The sequence below is a fragment of the Balaenoptera acutorostrata genome, chromosome 5 (assembly GCF_949987535.1).
Source record: "Balaenoptera acutorostrata chromosome 5, mBalAcu1.1, whole genome shotgun sequence".
Lineage (NCBI taxonomy): Eukaryota > Metazoa > Chordata > Mammalia > Artiodactyla > Balaenopteridae > Balaenoptera > Balaenoptera acutorostrata.
Genome location: NC_080068.1, coordinates 77,182,942 through 77,197,895, shown reverse-complemented (window position 1 = coordinate 77,197,895; position 14,954 = coordinate 77,182,942). Strand labels below are relative to the sequence as shown.

The 14,954-nt window shown below is 42.4% G+C and overlaps 1 protein-coding gene across 14 annotated transcripts in view; it reads left to right on the top strand.

The window, feature by feature from the left end:
* LIMCH1 (LIM and calponin homology domains 1) overlaps nt 1-14,954 on the top strand; it is a 347,042-nt gene that overhangs the window by 275,412 nt on the left and 56,676 nt on the right. For 5 of the 14 annotated variants that reach the window (XM_057546927.1, XM_057546931.1, XM_057546928.1 and 2 more), the window contains 4 exons: nt 5,499-5,534; nt 10,359-10,485; nt 11,921-12,078; nt 12,285-12,693. In XM_057546927.1, coding sequence (XP_057402910.1) covers nt 5,499-5,534; nt 10,359-10,485; nt 11,921-12,078; nt 12,285-12,693 — 730 coding nt within the window. Of the gene's footprint in view, nt 1-54; nt 147-258; nt 371-806; nt 1,068-5,498; nt 5,535-10,358; nt 10,486-11,920; nt 12,079-12,284; nt 12,694-14,954 lie in introns of all 14 variants that reach the window. The other 9 variants (XM_057546932.1, XM_057546929.1, XM_057546930.1 and 6 more) reach the window with 2 other exon arrangements.

Here is a 14,954-nt window from a genome sequence, read left to right as displayed (position 1 = left end):
CCTAACTCTTTTCCCTCTTCCCCCTTGCTGCCAATGCTACTTGATCATCAACAGAATAGTGACGTCTGGTATAGATGACCGTTGTAAAAGGGTCTGCCGGCTGGCTGTGGTGCCGGAGGTCCAGGAAGAGCATAGCTGCAGTTTAGGTGAGTGCCCGAGGAGGACAGAGAAAGGTGAGGACGTGAAGGCTGACAGGTGGGCCCAAGGCCCCGGGTGGGAATTCTTTCCTAGTAGTAAAGCTGTCCTGTCTGGCTTTAGTTACCTGCAAACAGCTGCCGCAGGATGGCAAAGAAGCGACTGAAGGAGTCGTTCAAAGAGGTTCTGAGACGGTGCCAAAGGCTGAAAGATCCGAGGAGAGCGGCCAGCCACTGTGAGCGCCTCGCCCGCTTTCCAGGGTGCGCTGCCTCTGCTGTTTGTGGCTGCCGGGTTCCCCAAAACAGCTTAAAGCCACAGTATGCGCTTGATGACTCATGTGGCGTGGAGCCCCTTAAAGGAATGCGCCCATCGCAGGGTCAGAGTTCTGCTTTCAGTGCCCTTCCTGGGTAGAGACTTTAGACTTTGCATGTGGTTGGGTGCTGGCCAAATTTCATTCTCAGGAATCATGAACACCAGAAAGGGAAACCCATTCCCGTGTAAGTATCAGCTGCATGATGGAGGTCCAAGGTATTAATCCTCAGTTGCTATGTGTGCTGCTGCCTCTGTGATCACTGGCTTCTTCCGTCTTGAGTTAATGCCAAGCGAGTGATGCTACTGAAAACATCTTTAGCAATAAGTGCCCTTTGACTGGCTGGACTGACGTGCCCTAGCTCATGTCCTCTGACCTCTGAATGGGAGGCTTCAGAGAGAGAAGAGAAGTCAGAGAAGATGACAGCTCCTGCCTGGAGTGGCAGTGGACTGAAAGGCCAAAGAAAATTGTATGATTCGCAAAAAGATGACGTGATGGCCAGGAGAACTGGGATGTCTCTTAGACACATTGGATCCAAGCTAAACCAGTTCCGTCCAGTTCCATTTGCAAAGCAACGCATTGTGGAGGAATCTGCCAAGGGTCCACCAATAAAAGATAAGAGGTCAGAAGATTATCCTAAGCTGTTTTGACGTTGTTTCTCCAGTCTGAGCCTTGATACATGCTTTGAATGTGTCATTAATGCTTTATGGTTTATCAATGCCACTTACCTGCTATTGCTAGCAGAAATGAAATGATTCAATGACTGGCCTAGTCTGCCAAGATTTTTTTTTCTTTTTTTGCATGTGAGCAGGTGTGGAAAGAATAGTTCAGTTGTGAATTGTCCTATTAAACATTCTTTCTGACTCTCATTCTGTGGGCAGCCTAAATGGGAAACTCTTTTATTTCTTCCTAGCTCACGTAGGAGCCATTGGGTAAAGGAGTTGAACTTCTTTCTGACCTACTTGATTTCGTTCTGATTCCAGGAGGGTCTTCAGGTCCAAAGAAGATATATACCACTTATAAAATTAGTTTAATTTTAACATTAGCAAATAGTGCTTTCTAGAGGTAGGATTTCTATTCCGTGCTCTGACTTGATTTTAAATGAAGGTAGGGAATATATTAAAAAGGTAATCAACAAGGACCTACTATATAGCACAGGGAACTCAATATTCTGTAATAACCTATATGGGAAAAGAATCTGAAAAAGAATGGATATATGTATATGTATAAATGAATCAGTTTGCTGTACACCTGAAACTAACACAGCAGCATTATAAATCAACTATATTCCAATGTAAAATACAAATTTAAAAAAATAAAATGAAAGTAGGGAAATAGTAATCCTGGGGTTCATGGTCTGGTTTCAGGTCCTGTATGTTGAAGCTTCTGTTGCTATTTAGTAAGAGTGATAGACTTTTGTGAAAAGTGTGGTCTGCCTGATCAGTGCAGGGCAGAGGAGTAAGGAGTGTGTAGCGTAATTAAAGCTCCACCGTAAAACAGGAAGTGATGAAGTTCTGCTTCACAGGGAACCCTGATGGTAGTGGGACAGAGGGTAGAGTGGGGAGTAAAGAAAATCTTAAGTAATCCCCAAATTTTAAGATTAATATCCTAGCCATCGTTACCATCTGGATTTAATGCATGTTTTACATTCTTCTGAATCATAATACTACCATAGGAGAGCCTTATTGTAACACTGGTTTCAGGGAGCAGGAGTAATAGCCGTGCTCTACTTTATAACTGTTACCCTTTCAAAGCGCTTCTGCTTCCTCCAGCATACCGTCTCCTGGGAATTCACAGGTAGGTTGAACGGCTGTTGGCTCCAATTCACAAATGGGAAGCCTGATGTAGAGAGAAGTAACACCTGGATCACACCTGGATCCCAGCAGGTGAGGGCAGGTTAGTGAGAGAGGGACAGCCTCGCCCACCACGCTCACTCTCTCCCCAGATGCCCTGATGTGGTGCTGGACCCTGCATCCACGGGCTGCCGGAGAGCAGTCAGCATGAAAGGAGAGAAGGAAGTGAGGCCTGTAGGCTGCCTACTAGAACATTCTAGGCGGCCCATTTACTCACTTCTCACACAGCCTTTGAGACTAAGCAGTTTCTTCTGTATTCTACACTAAGGAGCCGAGGCCCTGGTAATCGGTTCACAGCTGGTGAACACAGCTGGTAATCACAGATCCAAGATCCAAACCCACCTCTGTCTGAAGGGACCCGCCGTTCCACGCCAGCGCATTACCTACCAGGTTACCAGAGGAAACTGTGGCGGTGTGACGACTTCCCTGTCACTTGTATCTGTCCCTCTATCTGTGATTCGGGAAGAGACCTCTTTATATGCACATGGGACTGAATGGCTGGTTTGAGCATAAGGAGATATAGTCAGATTAACTCTGTGACGTAATTGTGTGATTGAGCAAGCACACACCTTGGGAATTCATGTTTCCTTTCAGCAAGTATTTACTGAGTAATTACTGTGTGTAAAACGCTGTGCTGGGTGCTGGGGGATAATCTTAAATGAGCAGTAAACCCGTTTTTCCCTCTCATGTCAAATGAAGCTTATGCTAGTTCACAATATTGCTAATCATTGATCCTGAAGTGCTTTATTAGTGCTGAAAGTTACATAAACACAATCAATAGGTGAATAGAGTATTCTTTTTGTCTTTCTAAATACCGCCACCGTCACAATTAAACTTTATTAATTGCTTTTTTTTTTTTTTGTAGGATGCTTATACCAACTGTGATTTGTCTAGCCAATTTTGTACTTGATAGTCTGTTGACTGACCTACTTCGCATTTTTTTTAAAAAAATCTCTTTGTTAGTGATTTTTAAAACTCATCTTTACTTTTCTATTTTCCATAGGACAACTGGGAAAATCATTTGAAGCCCAAACTCTAATTATCTTCTCCCTAACAGCAAAGGCAATTCTGATGAAATTTGTGCCCTCTTAAAGCTAATAAATTAGTCTGAGGGGAAATTTCTTAAACCCATATGTATATAGTAAACAGATAAATGAAGGTCATCTTCAGAGACTGCACTATTCTTTTCAATTTCCAGAGCATCCAATAAGTACTTATTGAGGGCCTAGTCTGGTCACTGTTCAGAGAACCCCAAAAGAAAAATCCCTGCCATCATGGAGCTTATGTTGCGGTGTTAATCTCTATCTGTTGGCAGAGCTGTCCACGAAATGCTGTTAAGTGTTTTGTGTAGAAGCAATTTAAATTTAAATATATCCTGCATGCAACAACGTAGCTGAACCTCATAAACGAAATGTGCTAAGGAAGCCAAACTCAGAAGAGTCCATACTGTATAAGTCCATTTATATAGCACAAAACTCAACACTAATCTGTGGTTTGTGAAAATTCATCAAGGTGTGTGTGTGTGTGGTCTGTGCACTTTCTGTATGTATATTTTACTTCAGTAAAACATGAATTAAAATATTCCAGTAGACACAGAAACACATACCAACTGTTAATTGATCATTCCTAGATTAGCCATCCATTAAGAATAACTTCTCTCCTCGTTTCCATAGATAATTTAGAAAACACTATATTTGAATGTCTATTCCAGTAGGCCTGTTAATTAACTGGGAAACATTTTACCGAGGCTTCAGAATTAACACTGTTAATTCTGGGTAGAATTAACACCGATGATGCACTCTTTCTTGATGTGAAGGAATCCATCTGCCTCCATGCGGTGATGGTTTTGGAAAATTGAGGGTATTAATTTAACCTTTAGCACCTTCTGAAACTATTCCCCAGAGAAACAGAAAATGGGTCTGTCTTCTGGAGGAGAGACATTCACAAACACTTTCCTCTTCTTGATTTTGGCCATTCCAACAGAAACTTTGGGTTTTTAACTAGTGTGGTTGCCTTCACTGTGCATGAAAATAATTATTAATGAATCAGACTGTTGTAGAATGATGAAGGCATCAGAGACAAGGGTGTATGTGTGTGTACACCCATGTGCTTTGGAGTGTTTTCTCTAAGATCATTGGAAGAGATCTTTAGAAATTACTCTTTTCCCTATAAATTGTTATAAACTGAACACAGGATCAGGTAATTTTTGCTGAAAACCCACAAATTTAATTTATTGTACTGAAAGCAGGACATTTTTTCTTTACTCAAAAAATTCTTTGTCCGCCATCAGAATGCATGAATGAACAGCCTTTCAGGGCATAGGTAAGAACCTTCTCTTAATATTCTCCTTTGCTGAAATAGTCATTTGTGGGAGCTGCTTTTTTTAAATGTGCTTAAAATATGCCCTCATAATGTTCTAGTTTCTATTTTCTAATTTGACCTTTTTCTTTGTTTTATCAGATGCATTAAAACTTAAAATGCCTATATCGAAGAAGGTACAACTTTGTAGATCTAAATAATCAGAAGAATATAAAAGATTGTTTTAAAAAAACTTCATTTTTTTTTAAGTTGTGGAATATCATCCACGTCTGGTTTTGATTAAGTCTGCCAGTTTTCTAGGAATTGTGGTTTTTGTCAAATGTATGCGGAAGGCACTGATTGGGGTTCTGGTTGGAGTTCTGGTTTGCTTTCAGAAAACTGCAGAAACACTCTTTGATGTTATTTGTGCAAATGCATTAACACATCAGGGAAAGGGTCAGTAAGTGTGTGCTTCTATGCTGGGTGTCCATTACAGCCCATTACTCTGCACCGAAAGGCAAAGAACAGTTCAACTGTTTGTGAACCATCTTAATACATGTTTGGGTTTTTCTAAGCTGCCTTCTCTAAACATTGTGGGTTGCACCTAAGCCTTTTTGTGTTTATATTGAACAGATTCTTTCTTTGTGGGTAGCATGGGGATTTTTTTCATTTCTCCTCTGGGTTTTACTACAGATTTTGCATTCTTCAGAAATGTCAAGACTTTGCTTTCCTTTTCAGCAGTTAATGAATATTACTAATTGTATAATGACACTTCTCTTCCAGTATGATCAGCAAAAAAGGTTTGGCACACATACAATTCACTTGTAGTTTTTATTTCCAGCTTGGTTACAGCATTAACCTTCTGTCTTACCAATCCTCTAATTTTGTATTTGGTCTTATAGATACGGACCGAGAACTCCTGTGTCTGATGACGCAGAGTAAGTTGTCTTGTATTTGTAGGAATACATTAATTACTAGCCTAAACTGCATGCTTCCAGTACTCACCACTAATTGAAATGCAATTAATATAACGGTGGATTGAAGAGCTAACTGACTCTTCTCTGCAGCCTCAGAGAAGCACTTAAAGTTGGAATGCAGAACATATGTTCTGTGCAGGAGAGATGAATGAAAAAGCCACTGAAGCATGATTCTAATATGCAGCTGCTGCTCAAAAGTTAACATTTACTTTTTATAGACAGGGCATGTGAAAGTTGTTCTTGTTAGCGTTCGGACGTTGGAACCCCTTCTGAACCACAGAATTGTTAAAAGGCTTTTCTGCGCTTTGCATTGAATTCTTGATATGTAAAGGCTTAGCCATGAAGTGGTCATTCTCGTAGCTACATTTTTTTTTAAGCTAAGAAAATAAATCCTAAACCACGAATGATAGATTCAGAAGCCCAAGTTCCTCCCAGGTTGGAATAATATAAACTGCGGGATGCTTGAGACCAAAACGTTGGGATTTCGTTCAAGTTCCGTGGCATAGTCAGGGGTCAAGATGTGCAACATGACTTGGGCTGCTTCTCCTTGGTTTCCGCTCCTCTCAGAGATGCATTTCCCATCCCCGGCCTCACATCCAAATTTGAAAAGAATCCACTCTCTCCCGTTTGTGACCATATTAACTCCATTTCAAAAATGGATTTCTCATAGGCAGAGCATTCTGAAACTGATATCCGAGGCAGAAGTTTTCTTTGCAGAATGCTCATATTTAAGAAACATGGTTAATATCTCATTCCAACAACAGTGGCCCACTAAGCCTGATGTCTGTCCTCTGGGAGAGGGATTTTGTGGCCTCGTGGGAGTCTGGGCCATCATAAGAGTGGACCCTAGTATTCCCTCTGCCTGTCTTCCTGGCCTGATCCATAGTTTCAAGTCACCAAGTGAGGAATCTAAATAACGGTGTAGAACAGAAAAATATCATTTCCACCAATGACAACGAGATCAGGCCACAATTTACTGTTTTTGAATTGTGCTTTTTTCCATGTTTGTGTTCAAGAGGTCAGCTTAGTCTGTACTTGTAGCTCGAAGCAGTCTGACTCGTGTGCCAAGGGTATCAGTTTCCGATGTGTGATGCGCAATTGCTTTGTGGCCTGACACGTGGAACATTCACGTCTCAAAACCAAATTCAGCCGGAGCTTGACTGACTAAGGGCTAAGTCAAAGCTTAGCTTTGGAGCTAAGTCGTCTATAAAATAGAGCCCTGGTTGTTGCTTTTAAAATCTACAGTGGCAGTATTTAACATTCACTGAAAGGAGGATTATATAAGATTGATAGGCACAACACTTTTTCGATTTGTTAGCAAAAACATTTTGATAGAATGGATTTACTCTTCATCATTGCAAAGCTGCTGTGCAATTTGCCTAATACAGATCTCTAAAAAACCCTAAGAGCTGAAAGAAAAGAAGCTACATTAAAGAGCTTTTGAATTTTACCTGTACCTGAATATGAAACCTCACCCTCAGGAGAAGTTAATGATTTTTTATAAGGGGTAGGAGTGGGGAGTCCTCTAAATTTACCAAAACAGCAGCCTTATGGGCCAGGGTGAGTACACGGAGCTTCTTTTCCAAGGGTCTTATCTAGGAACATCCAAAGGGCTGAATTTCTTTCTTGGAGTAGACGTAATTTATATGAAACCATGTGGGGAACAAAAAGAAAAGTTTGTGTCAGGAGTTTTTTTTTTTTAAACAGAAATTTATAATATGTTTTGTTCATTCCCCCACTATCTCCCTTTTTCAAAATCTTTAAGGACAACTATTGGCACAGGCTCTATTTGTTCAAAATCGACACATTCTTAAAATGCAGCCCAATCAAAAAAAGATGTACCCTTTAAGGAAAATGCAGGTCAGGGGCAGACCTACCACACAGGCAGACAGAAATTTCCACCTCCTGGCAAGCCACGAATGGCTCCATGGATTTAGTTTCACCTTCTTGCCCTTTACTTCCACATGCCCCCTCTCCCAGCGGTCCCCTCCGAGGAGGCTGGACACTGTGAGAGCCAAAGGCCATTTTGTTCTTAATTCCCTTACCTTAGACTTGGGCCAGAAACAGTTTCCAGGCTCCCCTTGAGGTAATTTAATCCTGGCCCTCAGAAATGCCAACCCATCGCCGAGAGAGGCTCCTGGGCCCTGCAGCCAGGGGCCCTCGTCCCAGCAGCCCAAGGGCACAGCCTGTTGTGCTGAGGAGCATAGCCTTGGTGCAAGTCCATTTAACATTCTGGAACCTAGGCTTCTGCAGGGTCCCCCACCCCATCCCTAGACATGCACTTCCTCGTTTTGGAGGCTGAGTCCAACCTCTGAATTAGGGAACATTTTCTGAATGGTGACTCAGCTCATTTTCTGTCTACTGTTATCAGTTCTCAGCTTGCTTAGTTCCTTTTTTTGAAATGGTATAAAGATATTGCTCATAGTTTTATTATTTCTTTTTTGGGCCAGTTGGCTGGTGTTTCTTTAAAAAAAAAAAAAAAAAACTCTAGGAAAAAATAGTACTTCCTGGTATATGAGAAGGCAGGCAAGTGTTTCTCTTTTTATTTCACTAACCAGCTTTCGGCCACATTTGGGCTGAGGTAGTTAGAACTTCATGGTGGGAGCAGAGATAGGAACCCGGGACAGAAGAAGGCAATTCTGAAGGCCTTGCTCCCATCCTCACCATGCCAGTCGAGTGAGATAAGCAATTCTCAAATCCTGGAGAAAGCTGCCATTTTCTTCCCGGGGTCCCAGAAGAAGTCCTTGCTCTATGGCCACCCACTGTGGCCTAAACCAAAATTCTGCCCTTTAAAAACTATGGATGGCAAAGCTGAAGGAAGGGACCTCCTTCCTCTCCCACAATCTGCCAACTATTTAGTAGATTACAAGAGAGTCCCAGCTCAGAGGAGTTTATATCTTCTAAGACCTTCACAAAGCCTGTAAATTGCCTTAAAAGATGAACTGACTGAATCAGACATATTTAAAGGTAAGACTTTTTTAAACTCTGAAAGGAAGAATGGGATGAGTTTTGGTCTCTTTCTGGAAAGCTTGTTTAAGGGAATTTTGATCCATGAAGTTTAAAAACCATGGGTTAGACTTTTCTACCGAACTCTGCAAATTCCTAAATCTTCCTTAAACCACATGAATAAGTAGCATACACTAGGTGAAAAATCGCAGCCCCTCCTCTCTTTTGAGGGCTGCAGTTTATCCTTCAGGAAGGTACAGCTGCCACCGTCAACACTGTCCCCTGAGTCTGTGCACAGCTGCTCACGGAGGTTTGTCATATCCATGCAAATAGAAGCCTCAGATCAAAGAAAGTCCCTTGGCGCAGATTATTAGAATACTCTCGGGGAAAACAGATTACAAGTGCAGTCTTCAGTTTTAGCTCTCTTAGGTCAGACTCAAATGGTGCAACATCCAGAGAGAGGGGAGAGGCACCCGCACATCCATGCAAGTTCATTTGAGTGGACCGAAATGAACGTGGGCAGCCATTGCTTTGGGGGTCATCTTCTCCTTCCAGAGAGCTGCCTGCTAAGGAACCCACTAGCATCCAGTGGTGCTGCTGGTGTGCATTGTCTGGCCATGGGGGTGACTATTTTGGACATCACGGATGATGTCTGGAACGCGTTGGTGTCTCAATGCATGGCTTTTCTTTTTCTTTGTGTTAAGCTGGCTTCAAAAATGGACTATCAGTCTTCTGTTCTTAAGCAGCCCTCCACTTGATTTGAGTGCTCTATAATCCATTTGGTTCCCGGAGCTAGTCATTTCTTCGAGAGAAAAAAAGGGAAGATTTTGCTTTGGCTTTTATTTCTATTTTCATCTTGCTGCTTCAGCTTTCGTTGTAGCAAAGGTCTACATAAGCATCGCAGAAAAGCCCCTATGGTCTTGCCCAACATTTAATAAGCTCCTATAGAATATATCAATTATATGAACAGCCTAAAGGTTTTTAAAAATTGCCTTCCCAATCCTTTTGCTTTTAAAAAGAGTAAATTCAGAGGTATCCTGACAAAAATAAAGTGAAATCATTGTGAGAATTTTAGGATACAAAGTATATACTGATCTATATATTTTATCCTTTGATCTTACCATAAAATATTTTCTTGATTCCAAGATGCCATCAACGCACTATCAATTTACAGACAGTTTTACAGGACATAGAAATAAACCACATCAAACGTATGTATCATTAATGCATAGCTGTTGGATGCAACCAAAATTCAGAAAATACAACAGGAAAAGGTGGTGCCTTAGACTTGAAGCTGTATGATATATTTTTTTTCTTTTTGAAAATGGAGAAATTGCCTCAGTTAACGGAGAAAGCATTTAATCCAGCTCTTTACACAAAGAAGCATTTACTGCAATTAAGTTTCACTTCAGGGGACGCCACTCTCCCTCCCTATACATTCTCCCCAAGTTATACCTTTTAACTCTCTTCATTTTACTTTCTAATACAAGTGAGACGAGCCCAGAGCTTCAAGTACCTTTTTCTAGCCCTTTACTTTAAACATATATTGACCCCTACATATAAAATTAGATTGGCCTGATTCTGCCATCACTGAAGACAAAGATGGTCACATTTTCGCTTTTTGCCGCAAGAGGAGAAGAGGTGAGGCTGCTAGCATGCCCGCTGCTGCCGGCCGAGGGATGAATAGACTGCAAATCACGCTGCTGCCTTAAGCTGCGGAGGGAAGGGGGCAGGTTTTCCAAACGCGGTAGCGCCCCGACGCGGCGGGACGCTGCAAGTGCGCGGAGACTTGCGGAGCTCTGTTCCCTGTGCACTGTCGTCTGCTGTCTCCCCACGCAGGAGCACGAGTATGTTTGACATGCGGTGTGAGGAGGAGGCCAAGGTGCAGCCGCACAGCAGGGCCCGCCAGGAGCAGCTGCAGCTGATAAACAACCAGCTGCGGGAAGAGGATGACAAATGGCAAGATGTGAGTGCCGTCCAGGGCCGTGGGCAGCGGGGAGACTGCTCTGCCCGCTGGGCTAGAGACCCTTTGGAGCAGAAAATCAGGCGGGGCTGGAAAGTCAGACTTGGGCTGGAAAGCCATGCAGAGGAAGGGGGCCCCTCGAGGGCTTCAAACGGTGACACAGTCCTTGTGGGCATTAGGGAAAGTACCCTTGCTGAAGTTTGGGGAGCAGAAGGGAGGCAACTGGCACGGGATGCAGAATTGAGGAGGGACTGTCTTTTGAGATTATATATTTGGAATCGATGATAATGACAATGATAATTGCCAACATTGAAAGCGTACCAGTAACAGGTACTATTCTAAGTACCTTGCATGTAATCATTCTTTAATCCTCTCAGTAATTCAATGAGCTAGCAACTATTATTGTCCTCAGTTCTACAGATGAGTCCCAGAACAGCTAAGTAACTTGTCCAAAGTCACACAGCTAGTGAGCAAGAGAGCCAGGATTATAACCGGTAAGGAAGGCTCCAGGGCCTGATGGGGGCCTTGGGATCATCTGTGTGCTAAGAGCAAAGAGCCAGGGCAGGGGAGGAGCCTGAAGATAGAGATGAGAGGAGGGAGAGTGGATTACTTCATCCTCACAGAGCACTCTGAGGTGACTACTGCAGATTTGACTCTACCTTGAGTCAAAAAAGTTAACTTTTCTAAAGCTGATAAAATGTGGTAATAATTATGTCTGTGCCTGGCACCTTATGTGCACTACCTCATTTAACCCTCACAACAGGCTTGTAAGAGTAGCTATTATTATCATTTCTATTTTAGAGATGAGGAAACTGAGGTGCAGGGAGGCTAAGAAACGTGCCTGAGTTTCCAAAGCGTGGAGGAGATAGAGCTAGGATTGTTTCCCACAGCCGCACTCCCACCCGTCTGACTCCAGAATCCTAAGTCTTCAACATTATGCTCTAACTGCCCATAGGATTTGTGGTGAGGTTCAGATGACTTAACACATACAGAATTGTTGGTTCTGTAAGACCCCAAAGCCAATTTTTTTTTCTGTCTTTTCTTCCTGCCCTGAGGGAATTGTAGGTCTGTGGTTAATTCCTACTATTCTGTTGTCAGCGAGTCCATTCACAATGCAGAGGTCATAAATAACAAGAAATGAAGTTTCTTACAATACCCTCTGAGGCAGTACTTTAAAATTTGGCAACTGACATGGAATTTGATCACAAATTTTACATTACCATGTTTAAATAAATGCGCTGCCCTGCTATGGATAATGTAGATATTTCTGAAGGGTTCCTGCCTTCGAGGTAGTCCTGTTCCAACCAGACTTACATTGGATGTACAGGAATGTCTTAGCCTGGCCGGTAGTCAGTGCTTACTCAACCCTGAAGAGTAGAAATGGAATTATGTGTAAGCCTGAAGAAAACTGTTCTGTCTCCCTCCCCCACCCCTGCAGGACCTGGCTCGTTGGAAGAGCCGTAGAAGAAGTGCTTCTCAGGACTTAATCAAGAAAGAGGAAGAAAGGAAAAAAATGGAGAAGTTACTGGCTGGAGAGGATGGGACAAGTGAACGAAGGAAAAGCATCAAAACCTACAGAGAAATTGTCCAAGAAAAGTGGGTTCTTTCTGTGGTTGTTCTTGTTGAATGTACCGTATTATCTAGATGTGCTTTTCCTAAAAATTGTTGGTTATCACGACGGCTCTGACACCAATATTATACTTCCTGTCTGTATACTTTCCTTCAGCTCTACCAAGGTCTGCTTTGCAATTCCTGTGACTGTTGCCTTTGTTCTTGCTTCCCCTCCCATGCCCATCCTTTAGGGAGAGGAGAGAGAGGGAGTTGCATGAGGCATACAAGAATGCACGGTCCCAGGAGGAGGCGGAAGGGATCCTTCAACAGTACATCGAGAGGTTCACCATCAGCGAAGCTGTTCTTGAACGCTTGGAGATGCCAAAAATTCTGGAAAGAAGCCATTCAACAGAGCCAAACTTATCCTCCTTCCTGAATGACCCCAACCCCATGAAATACCTGCGGCAACAGTCACTGTCTCCACCCAAATTCACTGCCACTGTGGAAACCACCATCGCTCGTACCAGTGTACTGGATGCCAGCATGTCAGCAGGCAGTGGGTCTCCAAGCAAAACTGTCACTCCCAAAGCAGTGCCTATGCTGACACCCAAGCCTTACTCCCAGCCCAAAAACTCTCAAGAGGTCCTGAAGACCTTCAAGGTAGGATGAGTTCCTTAAGGGTAGAACCAAAACTGAACCCCAGGTAATCACTGGAAGGAAGCATCTTGCCTCAAGAAGATGCAATTGTTTTTATCAAACAAAAGCAAAATGTGTTAACATGTATGATTGTGAAGTTTATGTGTCTCTGAGATTTGGTTTGCAAATAGTTAAGGGATAGATGATTCCCCTCAATTCCTGTTTTTAATACTGATGGGCTTCAGTGAGATTGGTGGTTGAGTCATCTCGATGAGCAATGTCTGTTTCATAGTTTGATATGATGGCATGGTCTCTCTATAGTAGTCATAACAAACCCTAATTTAGCAGCACCCTAGGTATCTCCAGCTATCTGGAGGTATTGCAAATTCCTCAAAACAAAATTTTGATTGCCTTTGGCTTAAATAGAAGTATATACAGCTACCTCTCTTTTAGGAAGAAACTGACATCATATCTAAAAAGATGCTACAATACAAAAAAATAATAATACAAGGAATACATGGGATGTACTTGGTCCTCAGATGAGACAGATTTTTTTTATTTTTTAAGTGGGAAGAAACTCTTGTTTTGGGGGCTGGAGGGGTTGCCAATGAATGTGTAAAGTGGTGTACCAGAACCAAAGAATCTATGACAGTCAAACGTCGTTTTTCTTCCTCACATCCTAGTATTTTCCCTCACATCAGGAGGAAGTGCTCATCCTTTGTCTCAAGCTATATTGACTATAAAGAAAAATCAGTTCTGATTGTCCCTGCACACCACATGGGTTCATAATAGAAGACAGGTGGAATTCATCAGTAGCAGACACGGACATGTGACTGTAAAGAAAGTTTACTAAACTAAACTAATTGAGCAGTGGGGTGCCATGTATCTTCCTATTGAATTTCAGAGGGAACCAAACCACACTTTCTGACTTTTGCTTCGATAACTCTGAATGTATCTTCGAAATCTGTGCCTTAGGCTTTGATGAAGCAAAAGAAAAATGTCCTGGCTGTCTCATCTGGGTTGAATTGAGATGTTTATCCCTCGAAGGGCAGGGGCTGCGTCTTTGTTGTTCATAGCTTCATCCTGAGAGCCTGGCATAGGTGCCTAGGCACTCAGCAACTGTTTATTGTATTAGGCCACCTAAGTACCTCAGCAGCTGTCCTTCACCTAGGGCTACTCATCATGCAGACTCGTGCACACACAGATACACACGTGATCATATGTGCTCGGCAGGTCACCTAAGGACCTCAGCAGCTGATGCACTGTCTGAGATTTCATGAAGGAAGGTTTGATGTTGAGGTGGCCCAGCACAGGGATAGGGAATACATTTATTTAAGTTGGTATCCAAGGCAGCTGATCAATTAATCCAGATGTCCACTTCCTATCCTTAATGTAAACAGCACAATGTGATCATTTAAACAGAAGAATTAGGATAGATGGCTTCATGGCAAGACTTTGGCCCTGAGCAAAGCCAGTCCCTTTCCATTGTGGCAAGACAGTGTGGAGGCCTCAGGAGAGGTGGATTGAGGAACTGGATAGAGATCCTTTTAGAGCTGGGGCTCACCAATGAGCCCTCAACTCATCATAGGTCTTGATGGCTGTCAACCCTGTTCACAGCCCACCATTGAGTGGGTGGACCCACGTGTATGGTAGTATGTAAATGGAACAGTTGTTGCCAGATAATGCCAGAACTGAAGCTAAGGGGTGTGTGTGTGTGTGTGTGTGTGTGTGTGTGTTTTCTTGTGGGGAGGAGGTGGGCACGGGAGACAGGGAATACAGGCTCAGTTTCTTAGTATAACAGATTTAAGAGTAAAGGAAGAGCAAGTAAAATGGTTTAAGGCAGTGTTTTCAAACTGAGAGTTGCCACCTGTTGCTAGGTTATGAAATGAATTTAGTGGTTTGGAATCAGCATTCTTTTTTTAAAAAAAAGAGGTAGAATAGAATACAATGTTTAAAACACAGCCTAGTGCATCACACATAAAAAAAGGTAAATATTATTTTGCAAAACTTCGTTTCAGTTATCTTTACGTGTGTTCGTTCAGTTGTGATTTCAACTTCATGGATCACAAACAATAGATATACAAGCCACTGACTTAGGGTAAATAAACTATAACTAGCATCTGCCCTTCTATTATTCCTTTTAAAAGATTTTAGAAGGTTTAGTAAGAAGAATAGCTAATATTTATGTACTTACAATGTGTCAGATACTGTTCTAAATTCTGTGCATATATTAATCCATAAAATCACCATACAGCATCATTAAGGAATACTATTATAATAAAGGT